Source organism: Panthera pardus, unplaced genomic scaffold, assembly GCF_024362965.1.
Source record: "Panthera pardus isolate Hobbes unplaced genomic scaffold, ASM2436296v1 HiC_scaffold_3, whole genome shotgun sequence".
NCBI classification, from domain to species: Eukaryota; Metazoa; Chordata; class Mammalia; order Carnivora; family Felidae; genus Panthera; species Panthera pardus.
In genome coordinates this window covers 27,665,732-27,680,854 of record NW_026526876.1, presented here as the reverse complement: position 1 = coordinate 27,680,854, position 15,123 = coordinate 27,665,732, and the positions used below count along the sequence as shown (strand labels likewise).

Below are 15,123 nucleotides of genomic sequence, written 5' to 3'. Positions count from 1 at the left end.
AGGGAGGTTGCCTTTTCTCCGGAAAACATGGATGTCAGGGGAGCCACTAGCTGTCTTTTCCTTCCTTTACCCTTCCCTGCAAGGGAGAGAATAAACTGAGATGCTTTACTAGGAACCCAGTTGGGAAAATGAACTGCTTCCTTAGGACAGACACCAAAGGCAGCTCCTTGAGAGCTCCTTAGCTTGTTGGAAGAACAAAGGCAAAAAATCCAAGAAGAGATCTATGTGGTAATTTTTTGGATTATTTTACCATGAGACTATTCTCTTTTGGGACCTGAACGTTAGACTGAGAGATATTTAGGGGCACCTGGGTGACTCAGTCCGTTAAGTGTCCGACTTCAGCTCGGGTCACGATCTCACAGGTCATGAGTTGGAGCCTCGCATGGGGCTCTCTGCTGTCGGCACAGAGCCAACTTTGGATCTTCTGTCCCCCTCTCCGCCCCTCTCCTGCTCGCATTCTCTCTCTCTCAAAAAAAGAGATTTTTGAATATGGTTAAAGATTATTTTTTAGAAATTGGATACTACCAGGTCTTTGTATTTTTGAAATGGTTCTAATCTGCATATTCTGTAAATGAGACCTGTTGCAGGGTCAGGGCCCGGCGGCAGGGACAGGACCTCATGGGGCTGGCACTGGGGCTTGAATCTGTCTTCCCTGTTCCCCCGCAGCTGCGCAGGCTCTCCAACCACAAGGAGGCCACACAGCCAGTAAGGTTCTGTTCCAACAACAGAGAATTGCCTCTGTTCCTCTGTTGGTGTGTAAAAGGGCCTCAGAAGCTGACAAAGTCAAGGCTCCACCACCCCCCGGGGGCCCCAAGTCACTTCTGGCTTCTGAGCAACTTTCCAACTTTCTGTCCATTCAGATCACAACCTGAAGGAGCATTAACCCACCCACTTGTATAGTCCTGGGTCTTGTCAGTCTAAAGTATACCATGCTTGGCCCCCACCAGCCCTGAGCTTTCACCCATATTCAGGTTAGTGCTTCCCTTGGCTCAAACCTCCCATGTGCCCTCTGAAACCTGTTTTACTAGAGAGAAATTGGCCCATATCCCTCACATCTTCCCAGACCCTCCAATTCCTTGCCCTGGCTGGAGCCTGGCCCTCCTCTGACCATGCCTCTTTTCCCCCATTCCTCCTGAGTGGAGACTTCCTGTATCTCTGAGCTGGGTGGGCGTCGGGTATTAGCTGATTCCTCATGGCTTCAGTGTTTTGAAAGCAAACCCACCCTCATGTGCTGTGCCCTCCCTCCCTCGAGGCCCATGCCAACTCGGCATCTCAGAGAAGGCCATTGCCCAATCTGGGATTCCTAGAGGACTTTGGCTCTGTTTTCCTACCTACCCCTACCTCCCCTGCCCCCTGACTCTTGCTGTCACCCTGGGCAACCCTAGTGTCTACCAGAAGACCCTGCTATACCTGAGCCTCAATATCCACTCACTTCCTCAAGCTGTAAGTCTTCTTTACCTTCACTCCACCACCCACCCCTGCAGCCAAGTCTTACTTTTTCACCATGCAATACTCCTCCACCTCTGTATTCTCCATCTCCAGAATCTTCTCTGACCACATTCCTATCTCCCTCCATCAGCCTGGACCCCAAGGTCAACCACTTTCCCATCCACTCCCTCAGTGTCCCCTCTTAGCACTTGCTGTGCCCACTCAGTACCCCCACCCCCAACAGGCTAAGTTACCCCTGCAGGCTGAAGCCTTAGCCAAGGGCACTTGCCTCAGCCTACAGTAATGCATAAATGAGACAGAGCTGAGGAGGGGGCAGATCTGCCTCGCAGAACAAGTGAGAGGCTTCACCTTGGAGATTCAGGGGAAAGATGGTGGAAGCTGGGAGTGACATGTCAGAATGGGAATGAACTAGAAGTTGGTTCATAAAACATTTGACCCTTGATGCAGAAGGACGGATAGTAGTCGTCAGTCCCTAGGCCAACAATCAGAAGACTCTTGTCCAAACACACTCAAGAACCTTGGAGCAAAGACCTCTGCCCTTTGGCATCTAAGATTTCCCCATATAATAACCTAAAAACAAGGCATACCAGCTGAAAACTCTACTCACCAACACAGGGCCTCAATCAGCTTTTTATTTGCCTTATTTTTTAGTATGTATAAGCCATGAAGCATCAGTAACACTTAGGAAAATCTGCAACTTGGGAAAGAGAGATCAAGATAAACAAAAATTACTCAAAACGATATACAGATGATACAGGGGACTGAAGAACTACCCCCCCCCCCCCATGTCCAATTAGTATCCTGAAATACTAATTTTCCCTTAAGAAAGGGTCAAGGATCCAGAGCCCTTGGAATTTAAAAATTATTGCTGAGGGGCAGGCACATGGGTGGCTCAGTTGGGTGGTTCAGTTGGTTGAGCAGCCGACTTCAGCTCAGGTCACGATCTCATGGTTCGTGAGTTCAAGCCCCGCCTCAGGATCTGGGCTGACAGCTTGGAGCCTGGAGCCTGCTTCGGATTCTGTGTCTCCCACTCTCTCTGCCCCTTTACCACTTGCTTGTGTGCACTCTCTCTCTCTCTCTCAAAAATAAATAAGCATTAAAAAAAATTAAAAAATAAATAAAAATTATTGCTGAAACTAAGAAAAGTGTTCCAGAAGGAATAAAATCAACAAATGTCATATAAGAAATAAACCATAATCGACACCAAGGATCAAACCCAGAGTTCTAACATTCTACTGTTGAAACTCCCAGAAAATAAAAACAGAGAAAATGGAGGGGAGCCAATTATTTAAAAATTAGACAAGTCAACCTTTCTTGAGGTTTGAAAGAACTCACCAGTGTCCAGCACAATGGAAGAAGTCCCACATGCAGACACGCCTTTAGGGACAAGCAATAACGAGATCCTCCCCAAAGTTTCCATGGAACACACTCTACGGGGGGCCAGTGGTGGGTGCAGGGGGTCTCTGACTGCGGGCTTGGCCACGTTTCTTCAGGGAGCTGGTAGCTTAAGGAAACCAGGTGATGAACCCTTGCTCACTCTGCTGTAGTAAGAGAATCCACCGGAAATCTGATGACCACAGCTATTTCTCAGCCCCAGGGACTGGTTTGTGGAAAGTAGGATTTTTAAAAAGTATACATGATATCATTCAAGTTGGATTTAAAAACTGATACACATTTATTTTTAATAGGTGAGAGATATGCCAAAGCATTGACCGTATGTCTTGGGAGCTTCCTTTTTGCAATAAGCACTATGGCCTAGATCAATGGTGCTCAAACTCTGGGGTATGCCAGAATCACCTGGAAATCAAAGAATGCAGAGCTACGGGCTTGTTGAAGCAGGATAGGACCGGGCCTGTGTAAATTTCCTGTTTCCCACACTATGACTCTGATATGATCAAGGTTCAAAAAACACTGACCTAGCTAAATATCCTAAGACCTACAGACAACAGCAGTGTGTTGAGTTATCCTGGTTATAGCAAATCCTACCTGAGAGGGCTTCCTTTCCAACCAACGTGTTCTCCACTCCGTCTGCCCTCCCACTCCCTGTGACGGCCACCTGACCACTTAGAGTGACAAAACATGGCACACATGTTGGAAGGGGAAAAAGCAGTATTTGCTAAGCAATAGCTGTTGTGGTGTTATTTTTTTTTTTAATTTTTAAAAAATGTTTATTTATTTTTGAGAGAGTGTGAGTGAGGGAGGGGCAGAGAGAGGGAGACACAGAATCCAAAGCAGGCTCCAGGCTCCGAGCTGTCGGCACAGAGCCACATGTGGGGCTTGAACCCACGAACCGTGAGATCATGACCTGAAGCCAGACGCTCAACTGACTGAGCCACCCAGGCACCCGAGTTTTCTCTTCATTATTGTCTGTGTCTATCCCTCAGTTTCCTCCCTTTGCAGCATAAGAGCAAGAAGGTGGGCTTCTGAGCCTTCCGGAATGGAGGTCAGACCCTCAGCTTCATGCTGCCTGGGGCCTAACATAAATGGTCCACCTTCTGCCCCTCAGTCCCCGCCTCCCTCCCCCTAAAATTGTTCTGGGGAGGTGGGTGCTAATGAGAGGAACGCTCCTTCCCAGCTTCACCCTCCTCTAGTTCCGCCAACCCAGACCTCCCAAGCCCTGGGAGAGATCACTATGGAGCCAGCAGGCCCTGTGGGGCCAAGGGAAGAGTGTGTGTGTGTGTGTGTGTGTGTGTGTGTGTGTGTGTGTGTTGGGGGTGGGGGGTGCTATGGCCCTGCCCCTCCCACCTTCCCTTGCTGAGTTCAGCCACTTCTCAACAGGGGTGACCTTGAGCACAGCTAACCGCCAAGCCATCATGTTACCGCGGGTAACCATAGAAACCGAACAGGGTATTCAGGATGGGGGTAGGGGAGGTGGATGAAAAAGCAGCAGGAGGAGGATCCCTCTTCTCTGACCCCTCAGATTGTCAACAGTACGACTTCCTTAGCTGGCTAAAAGCACAAATGGCTTGGCATTCACCTTTAACTTTCAGGTGAAGTGTAGCAGCCTTTCTCCTGGATACTTTCTACCTGAAGTTTTAGTCAAGATGGGCTCAGCTGGGCTGTGGTAACTAACCCAGCCCGTCTGGGCGGCTTAACACAAGGGTTTGTTGTTTGTTTGTTTATTTATTTTACTGATAAGAAGTTTATTCCAAGTCAGGAGACTTTTCAGGACAGCTGCGTTCCGTGTGGTGACTGCATGATTCAGGTTGCTTCCATTTTGTGTCCTTTCAATATGTAGACCCCACGATTGGTCCGTCACTGTGTCAAAGGAAGACAGAGCTGGAGGGTTGTGCCCCAGCTCTTAAATGCTTTGAGACTCAAAAATGCCACATTTTACTTCCACTCCGCCCTCCCTGCCCACCCCGCCCCCCCCCATTGGCCAGAGTTAGTCACACACCCCAACCTAACTTCAGAGGAGGCTGGGAATGTTGTCTTCCTAGGAATCCAGAAAGAGGAAAATAAAATAAGATTTGTTAAAAACATTATTATCTCAGGGGCGCCTGGGTGGCTCAGTCGGTTAAGCGGCCGACTTCGGCTCAGGTCATGATCTCATGGTCCGTTAGTTCAAGCCCCCGCGTCGGGCTCTGTGCTGCCAGCTCAGAGCCTGGAGCCTGCTTCGGATTCTGTGTCTCCCTCTCTCTGATCCTCCCCTATTCATGCTCTGTCTCTCCCTGTCTCAAAAATAAATTTAAAAAATGTTAAAAAAAAAAAACAAAAAAACCCATTATTATCTCTGCCACTCCAAACATGCTTTAAAAAAAAAAAAAATTGAGGGCAGTAATTCGAGATATATATATGTACCTTCTCAGAGAATATCTTGTTAGTACATGGTGTGTTTTTTTTTGTTTTTTTTTTTTAAGTAGGCTCCACACCCAATGTGGGGCTTGAACTCACAACCCTAAGATCAAAAGTCATACGCTCCACTGACTTAGCCAGCCAAGGCGCCCCTCTGTTAGTATATGAAAAGCCTCTGAATAGTACTGCAGTAAATATGAAAACCGTCTTCAATCCATCATTTCCCAAGTTTATTTGGTCATAGAACCTTTTTTCCCTAAGTGTAATATTCCTTAGAACTGGTATTCTGAGGTGCAAACTTGTCCTAAATGAGTCAACTGTGGCCCTTGGTTTTTCTACCTTGTATAACCACTCTCAGGGCACCCATGTCTGGAATACCACATAGCCCTGGCAGAATCCTGGAGAACACCACCCCACCCCCCTTCAATTGTCAACAGTTCTCCTGCAGGCCTCCACTCCCTGCTTCCTGTGATTCATACCCGGTCAGGCAGTGTTTTCCAGAAGCTCATCACTGCAAGAGGTGGGTCTTAGTCACAGATGCTTATTTGGAAGGGACCAGAGTCCAGCCCGTGACCCAAGGAAGAATTTCTTCCTAATCTGTTCAGGATGAGGCCTTTCCCTTCTGCTGGATCCCTCCAGAGACCCAGCGCTCACTCACTTGCCAAGCCTCCTTTGGCACCGTTGGGCAGCTCAACATCCCGTCCGGACCATGCTCCCCACTGGGCTAGCTTAAACCCTCCGGGACAAGACTGCAAAGCCAGTTTCTCATCACGTGACAGATGTCTGAGGCCACGGCAGCTCTTGTTTCAAGTGTCTGTGACAGTTTCCAAGCTCCTCAGGGCTCTGCTCTCCTCCCCCAACCCCGTTGTAATGTCAAGGCAGGGCTTCCCATCATCCTTGGGGTTTGGGCTTGGCATTCCAGTTTCTCGAGATCTTCTGGAATCTTGACTGGGCCCTGAATTGCGTTGGGTGATTCGTCACTCTTTCCAGGTTTGTGTTGCCAGCAGGCAAACCCAATGAGCACACTGCAGTGGCTTCACCCAAAACACTGAGCAGGCCTGGGACGGAGAAGGTGAATTTGGAGAGGCATAGGTTGGGGAGGGCGGGAAAGAACACCTCCTGGATTCACCTGCCAACCCTCTCAGAGGCCAAGTTCACTCAGGTCTGTCCTTCCGGCCCAGCCCCTCCTGTTTCTGGAAACTGCTCCCTCTGCTGCCTGATATCTTTGAATATGGTTTCCCAGAGGCTGCCAGGTTCTTACCAGCCCTACTATCTCTGCCCACAGCTAACTGGTCCAGATACAAGCTCATCACCGGACCTTTGGCCTTGGCAAAGGGTCTGGTCAGTCTCTCACTAAAGTCAAAGATGTATGTTTTTGATCTTAAAGGAAATGTTGGTCTGCAGGGGGAGAGAAGAAGGCCAACGTGTGATCAGGGCACAGGATGCCCCAGCAGTGCCTGGCCCAGTGGGAAGGGCAGGCGGGTGGGGATGTTACTTGGCTCTTCATGAGCTCTCCTAGCTATGGCATGCATCCAGCATAAATGATGAAGGGGACAAATAATGGAGTACAAGCGGGTGCCTTTGCTGATGAAATACTGTTGTGTGTATATACACATTTACCTCATGAAATGTATCAAACGCTCAGAAAAAAGTACCCTTTTTCACAGCCCAACATTGACTCAGCATGCAAAACAGCAAGCCCTGCCTCGGTGGCCCAGAACCATGGCCCTGGCCATGCCAGTGTCCCAACTACCTGCTGGCCTTCCTCCTGAGGACCCGCACCTCTCTCACTGCTCTCAGAGCCAGCTAAGGCTGCAGCCAGTTGTCTGCCTCCCTGGCCTGGGCCAATTCAACATGTGGCCCCTGCCCTGGCTTAGCAGCTCCGTGGGGAACCCAAGAGCGGTCTGTGCTGTTGCATCAGATGGTAGGAGGCAGCGGGCAGGCGTCCACGGCATCCCGCAGCCCCCTCACACTTCCTGGGATTTGTCCACATCCAAGACCCAGAGCTTCGGAGGGAGGGTGTGTCCACAGTTCTCGGGGATGGTCCTGGGGTCCCACTGAGGCCGGGGGATGGGACGGTGGCAGGCAGAGCAGAAGAAGCCAGTCCCAGTGCATTGTGAGCGGTCCCTTTCCATGATGCAAGAGAAAGAGGAGCCTCCTCCGCTTTCACCAGACGGGATGGGGGGAGGAAAGCAGGAAGCACGCTGGCAGGATCCAAAATTCCAACCAGACTGGCCACTGGGCTCGTTCCCTGGCGTGTGGGTGGACGGATTACGTGCGCCTGACACGCTCAGATCATGGCTTTCCCAGCACTGTGCTGGCCGTGACTGCAGTGGCTTTAATCCCTTCACGGGCTTTTCGGTCCAGTACCCCATTCACTGTACACACACCCCAAACTTGCCATGGGGCAGTTTGGTCCCAGCCTGGCCAGCTTCCTGGAATTCAGCCCAAACCAATACTTTTGGGGACTCCCTGCAGGGTTTCAAAGAACGTTTTCCCACAGCCGCCAAGGAGGACGTTCCAGCCCCCCGGACCCTGCCGTGGATGCCGGCGGGCAACCGCGTCCCCCTACCCGCTGAGTCAGCCGCTCGCCTTCACCACCCAGACATCACACCCAGGAAGAGAGCTGGGAGTGACCCCTTGCCTGAAGATGAGGGTCAAGGTCAAGTCTTTAAGAAGATGAAATCAACTTCCGGATCTAAAACTACCTTTATTTATCATTGGCGCAACATGAGACGCCATCATGAATCAGCAGAATTATAAAACTGTACAGGAGGTACAAAAATAGGCTGTTTAACTTAGATAATTACCCTCACATCAAGCTTTAAAAATACACATAAAAATTGTACAATCTGGCAGTTTATAAAATATAAAGCTAAAAAGAGGATTGTAGGTTCACAAAGAGGATTCTATCACACAATTAACACATACCCATTAAACAACCGTCCACAGAGAAGACACAATGGCACAGAATTTTCTTTAAAAAAAATCACTTAAAAATGAAAATTTTTACCCTGACCAAATCATTCACCCTTTAATGACAAAACCACTGTGAGGCATCCATTCCGTGGAAGGATACAGTAGAACTTTTCCAGTTTTAAAATGGTCAGGGGTGTGTTGTCCAAAACAAATCTGATGTGCTTTCAAAGCAAGTGCAATTGTAACCGGGTATACGTCAGAGTAAAAATTAAATAAATATAAATAGGTTAAATAAATAGGTCATTGCAAAAGGAACACTACGTAAGGTCTGCATCTGAGAATGCCGCATGTTTGACTGGTAATGCTTTCTAGGTAAGTGGGGACTCCCCCGTCACAGCTTTTGGGATACTGAAAAGAAATACTGTACCCGCCGAACACACAGAGAGCACAGGGTGAAGCGAGCGGGGTGCGGGCTTTGGCCAGAAGCGTTAAGGCTGCTCCAGTGGTAGGCTCATCGCAGATGCTTTCTTTGTGGTTGTCCAATGAAAACAGAAAGGGTTTACGCGCTGATACAAGAAACGGGAACCTGGGTTACTCACGGGAAATCACTGTTTCATAAAAGAAACAAAGTATGGGAAGAAGGGACACTTTGATTTAAAAGGTAATGGTCCAACCTTGGAAGGCGGAATTTGGGCCCATCCGTATGGGACACCTGGTGACTCTCTCCTAGGAAAGACCAATGCCAAGCCAAACTCAACTGAAAGGACTGCTCCGGGATGGTGAAGGCATCAGCAAGGAAAAGACACTGACACGTACAAAGAAAAGGGATTTCAGGAACTAAACGAGCAGAGAGAAAGCTAAAGAGAACTTAGAGACTCTTTACAGGTGTGCTGTGTGCTTCCTCATCCAGCTCTTGGGGGGCAAAGAACCAGTCTACCCTCTGTGAGGACTTCAAGGCCAAGGATGCAATGAACAGGGCTGGAGAATGAAAGCAGTCTCGGGACATCCAGGCCTGGCCAGAGCGCGGCTTCTGAAGAGACAGCAGCTGAGAGGAGAAAGGCCTACAGGCCAGAGGCCCCCTACAAGTGCGAGGGGGGCAGCCGGTTCATCTTTCACGGCAGTGAGAGAAACTGCAACGGGAAACAAGTCACATTCGCACAAAACCTCACCAAAGTTGACTCTGAGATAAACACCTTTCCTCTAGAGTTGGCAGAAAGAAAATACTTCGCTGGACCCGCTAACCTGTGGATCCTCTAATATGTGCCAGAGTGAGGTCTCACCGGAAAGAACCAAGGAGGACTATGGCATGGAGAGGGAGAGGGAGGGAGAGCCTGCCGCGCCCCGGGTTTTATGTCGGCCACTAGATGATTCGGTGACTTACCAAGGACACCAGTGATTCCCCAAAAGTGCAAGTGCTCTGATACCTAGTGACATGTGAGCTCTTTATATGCTGAAGTCAAAAAGACTCAAGAAGCAACAGGAGAAATTCTGGCAGGCGCACCGAAGACCGATTCAACGCGAGGTTCAAGACAAGATTTAATGAGAGTGTCCCTGGGGTTCCTAACAGATGCGACTAAATTCTGTCGGAAAAAAATGAAAGTAGCGTACTTCTAAAAAGTTAAACAGCCTTCTAGAAATCACACTAAAGATCAAATAGCTCAGCTGCTACGCGACGCACACGGCTGAAAAACCCTGTTCTAGCAAAAGACACCTTCCCGCTACGCTGAGCACAACAGGAAACCAGAATTCTACAGATTAGAACAAGATATAGCAGATGATGCCCAAGGTGTTTCCACGACAAGTGCCCACACGAGAGACCTCTTCAAACCACCCGAGGGACTGATGAGTGACCAGATTCTGAAAAGCGACGGACAGAAGGCCAACGGAGCAGACTTGACCAGATCAGACGGGTTCTGGGTCACAGGCAGCTTTAAGAAAGAAGAAGTGTAAACAGCAAATGAATGCCCTTGCCCACCCTCTGGCTTTTCCGGGAGTACTGGTGCTTACTTTCTGCTTACTTTCTTACTTTCTCTCTCACTCCACGCTCTTTAAAAAGCAGAGGTTTTGCCTATCTTGTTTACCTCTGCATCCCCAGCACCCAGGATCCTGCCTGCTCACACAGTGACTACTCAAAATAAAATATATCGAATACAGGAGTTTGAGAAAGGTGGGTGGTTAGAAATGAAGGGGATAAAGAGAAAAGGCATTTAAAAAACAGCCATCCTGGAGACAAGGTGGGCCCAGATAGGGAGAGGACACAAACCCTGGGCAGCCAGAAGTGACCTGACTACTCCCCCCAGGACACTGTTCAGCCATGAGACCAAAGCAGGCCAGGTGCCGGCAGCACAGAGGGCCGACGGCCCTGTTCGTCCCCTGTGGCACCTTCTCCGCCTGACTGCCTGGCAGGCCATCACCACTCAGGCCCGGCTGTGAAGTGACCAACCACAGAGCCATACAGACAATGGTGCGGGTGCATCAGAGCAGGGAGAGGAGAGGCGTCTGGCTGTGTTCCTGAAAAACGGGAAGTATGGCAGAAGATCCCACGATGTCAGCCAAAAACGCCAGGGTTCCAAGGTATCAATGAGGTAACTGATGAGGTTTAAAGACGCAGGATAATGCTAATTTAAGAAAAAAAGTGACTTCAGGCATTATGAAAGGGAACTGAATTCTACGAAGGCAGAAGGCCCTCGTACAAATCAGCAAGCACGTCACAGAACAAACAGTGAGTTCTCGGTCCGTCAGTACACACTCGCTCCTGAGTGGAGTCTCGGAGGTCGGTCGCCAGCACTGAAGGCAGCGTGATGATGTGCTCACCCGGCTGGACAAAGGACACGGGAGACATCTCCTTACTTCGTACCCTGATCTCACTTAACTGCTAAGGCTCTCGGTAGAGAAAAGACAGAGGAATTTTTGACTGAAACTAAAGTTAAAAATTAAACTAGTTTTAGCAAAAAAGATGGTACTGACATAATGTAGAGAATATCACTTCGAAGCTGTTTCATGGATGTATATAGCCTTGCTCTAATGTTTTACTCCTCAGCAGTAGAGCACGTTCTGAACACGAACGCTCTTTCTGGAGGGGGTGGAGACTTTTGGTGCCACACAAAAGAGAAAGTGTACTATAGATCTTGCATTTAGCTTCTTCACAAGTAAACTTCAAGTTCAGCTTACCTATGCTAACGCAGCATTCTACAGTATGTTCAAAAGAGAAAGTTATTAAAATCTGCCAGGAGAAACATAAAAACCTGCCCACGAAGCGAGTGGTGACCCTGGCCTTGGCTCCGCCCCCCTGGCCCGTCCTGCCGGGTCCAGGGATGGGGGAACCTCATTGCCCACCTGCTGGCCCAGGGCTCTCCCAGGGTGGCTGAGAGGGTCCTATTTGGCCTGCTCTCGCCTGGGTGCTGCTCTTCGTGATGGGGAACTTACCACCCCTCGCCCCCAAATGCTCCTAAGCACCCCCTTAAATCCACCGAAGGCCACCGGGGCATGTGGTGCTGATCTGTCCCAATGCCACGCCCCACACTCCAGACTCTTCGCTGCCCCCAGGGAACACTGGTTATAGTGACCTGGGAGGCTTTGGGCACGTTCATGATGAGTGAGGCATCTGTGATCCCTGGGGAACGACACCCTCTGAACGTCTTCCTCCTCCTTAGCGCCGCTCACCTCTGGAGCCCCACTCCGAGCAGAGGCTGCACTGAGTGCGTCTCAGCCTAGCTGGTCGAGGAGAGAGATGCTCCTGGTCCTGCCTGTAGGCAAAACGTAGCACTCCCTCCTCTCTCTTCCTCATAGGCTGACATCAAACAGGAAGTTTACAAACAAGTGTAAGTCTGAAGCACGTGTGTCCACGAGGAGGTGGAGGATGCCTCCTTCGCTGCCTCTGCGACGGGCCCTCCTCAGCAGAGGACCCCCGAACGTAAAGCTCTCATGGCCAACAGCTTCCCAGCATCCTACAGGCCAAGGCGGGGGGGTCGTGTTCCCCACTTCCTGGGGTGAGCATCATCTTCTGCTGGCTGTAGAGCGGGCTCAAGGCACTTGGTTTGGGGGCCTGGTCTCCCTGCTAAGCCGGGAGGCATCAGGCTCGGACTGGTAGAGACCAGGCCCTCAGTCACAGCTGGGGCCACCAGAACGGCGGCCACCCCGGCTCAAAGGGCGTCTGGAGTCACGGGGGGCCGGAGCTCTGGGGGCTCGTGGCAGTAGTAAGGCTGGAAGAGCCTCTCGTGGCTGCAGGGCTCCATGGCCCGGTAGGTGTGGGGGAGGAGGTGGGGGAAGCGGGACGTGAAGTAGCGCACAAAGTCGTCGGGGAGAGAGCCCAGCGTCTCCCGCACCTCCGCGGGGAGCTCCCGGTAGTGGTGCTTCTGCAAACAGGGCGGACACACAGACACGGCGGTTAGCAGCTGGGAAGCTGGGAAACACCGCTAAAAGACCCTCTTACTATCCAAGGAAGACAGGATGTTAGCTGGTTTTCTGAAAGGAGAAAAGGCTTAGGGACCCACAGTCCATCTGTTTATCTTACTTGCTTCCCCTCCCTCAGGAGGGGGCCTCAGAGCTGGGCCTGGCCCAGTGCTGTGAAGGCGGGAGGGAGCTTCCCTACCAGAGTGGCCCGCGGGCCAGGCTGCGTGGGAAGGTCTCCATTAAGGGAGTTTATACGGCGGCGCTGTATCAGGCAGGCACAGGGCATACAAAAGTCACCACAGACAACAGCAGCATCAGAGAGCCTGCTTCCCAGAGCGGAACTCCTCACAACGTCCCTGAAGAGAAAACCCGTCCAAGGCAACACAGAAGAGCCTCCGCGAGGTCAGGATTCTAGTATGAATGGAAGGCCCCAGAGGACAGAAAGGAGGAGGAGGGTGGTTGTACCCCGGCTGCTGGTCTCATCTGGGGTTCACCCCCCTTACCTTGTTTCTCATGGCTCGGAGAAGGTCGCGGACAGAGCCACCTTTATAGGTTCTGAATTTACGCAGATCTAGGGAAAAAAACAAGGACTACAATGTAACAAACACATTTCCAAAGAAAAGGACTGCTGGGGTTCCCCGGGATTAAGCGATCAGACTGAGACACGACATAACTCTGCCATACTTGTGACTGACAGGAGTGTGCCCCCCAGAGTGAACCCGAGGGCAGTGGCAGTCTGAATTCTGCCTCCTGGTTGCACCCACAACCAGGAATAACCAGTGAGGGCAGGGCAGCCATCACTCACCTGTCACCCTAAGGGACGCACACGAAACCCACGTCAGTGTAAAGGTCTGATTTGTGCCCAAACCCCAGAGGACACGCCCACAAAAGCCTCAACCCTGCGAGGGGGATTTGGAGCCCAAACAGCCTGGAGTTGCCAATTCCACGTTCACTTCCTAGAAACGGCCGCTGCTCTTGGAACGCGTCTGCCAACATCTGCTGTCAGGGCCTCGGCACGGTCACCTGTCTGCAGGGGGACGGTGATGTTCTCTCTCCAGTCCGTCTTTACCACGGCTCTCCCGCCTCGCTCCAGCTGCTTCACTATCGGGCCGTCCAGGGATTCCTTTTCTATTCGGTCACTCACGTCCTATGAGGGTGACAAGGGCAGCAGGTGACGGTCAGTGTGCAGAGAAGCAGAAGCTGGAGGAGTGAAACACCAGGTCACGGAACGGTCACTGCCCCGCAAGCCGCAGGCCCAGACTGAAGTCTGCCTCAGAACCGGCAGCGAGCGTCCTGTCTCTGTCCCCTCACGATCCATTCACTTCTCCCCCGTGAGCAGCCGTGTCTGGGGTTCACAGGGGAGGGGCCCAAACGGACATCTCTGTGACAGAGATGTGCCACACCTCTCCACAAACCCTAACGCCTCACCCACGTGTCACCCATGTGCACACGTACGACGTGCCACACGGAGCCCCTGTGTGCAACCCGTGTTCATCAACGGACAACAAGCACCACCACCACCACCAGAGCTCAATTTTGATTTGCATCTTGCGCTTTTCCACCACCCAGGGCAACGGGACAAGCGCAAATCTAGGCCTGGCCATCAGTCCTCATGCAAACAATTAGAGAAGACAGATGAAGCCCTCTTGTAGAGGGAGAGAGCTGCTGACAAGAGTGTGGGCTGCAGAGGGCCTGGACCGTGTTTGAGGGACACAGCTTGGGCACGAGCTCCAACAGCCGAGGAAACGGGAGCGGCGAGCCCCACACACGTTAACGCCGCACAGCCTCACCGGCCACGGTCTCTTCCTTCTCTGATGAAGATGGAGCCTGGCTGGCCGACTCTCGGACTTGTACCCGCCATGGGCAAGCCTTGGAGGGACAACTTCTGCAAAGCGGGTATAGCTGGTCGATACAACGGAAGCCTGGTGTGTTCACAAGACACGGGACTTGGCAAAACTTAAGAGTTTTAATCCTAACCCACAGAGGGGTGGAGGTCCCTTTCTGTGAGCTCTATTCCTGCCCTACATCTGATCATCATCAAAGGAACCTGGCTAGTTTTCAGAAGTCCCTGCAGGACAAGTGACCTCAGAACTCGAAGGTTATGACCTGTGCAACACAGAGAACGAGCCTGATGTTATCCACACTCACTGCTGCCATGGAGAAGGGCACGAAACCCTCCCCTTCCCAATCCATCCAAACAGTGACTAAGCATCTGCCATGTGCCAGGCTATGTCCTGGGCAGTGGGGACACAGCAACGAATCCAGAAACCAACCACTCCTGCCCTCAAGGCGCTTACATGTTGGGAGTTACACCAGAACCAAAGCTCTAGTCAGACTCCAGGACACTTTGATGATCACTCCTAAACCCAAGTTCCCCTCCGATCCAGGCCCAGGAGGAAAAGCACTGCCCGCGTGTGCCTGCTTCTCAGAGCTGGTGTGTCTGGATTGAGCCATGCTGATCTGACCCCAGAAGGCTCGACTACAAAGCCTTCACACAGCCAAACCACTGAAGGAGCTCACAGCTACTGATCCTACAATTTAACATCTCAGAATCCACCTCAAGCAAAG

General features: G+C 51.2%; 1 protein-coding gene across 2 annotated transcripts in view; it reads right to left on the bottom strand.

The window, feature by feature from the left end:
- Positions 1-7,934: 7,934 nt before the first annotated feature.
- The window catches only part of ERN1 (endoplasmic reticulum to nucleus signaling 1), a 78,715-nt gene continuing 71,526 nt past the window's right edge, over positions 7,935-15,123 (bottom strand). For both annotated transcript variants that reach the window (XM_053893368.1, XM_053893367.1), the window contains exons 20-22: positions 13,579-13,702; positions 13,059-13,126; positions 7,935-12,518 (exon numbers count right to left, since the gene is read on the bottom strand). In XM_053893368.1, coding sequence (XP_053749343.1) covers positions 12,306-12,518; positions 13,059-13,126; positions 13,579-13,702 — 405 coding nt within the window. In that variant the 3' untranslated portion in view covers positions 7,935-12,305. The remainder of the gene's footprint in view (positions 12,519-13,058; positions 13,127-13,578; positions 13,703-15,123) is intronic.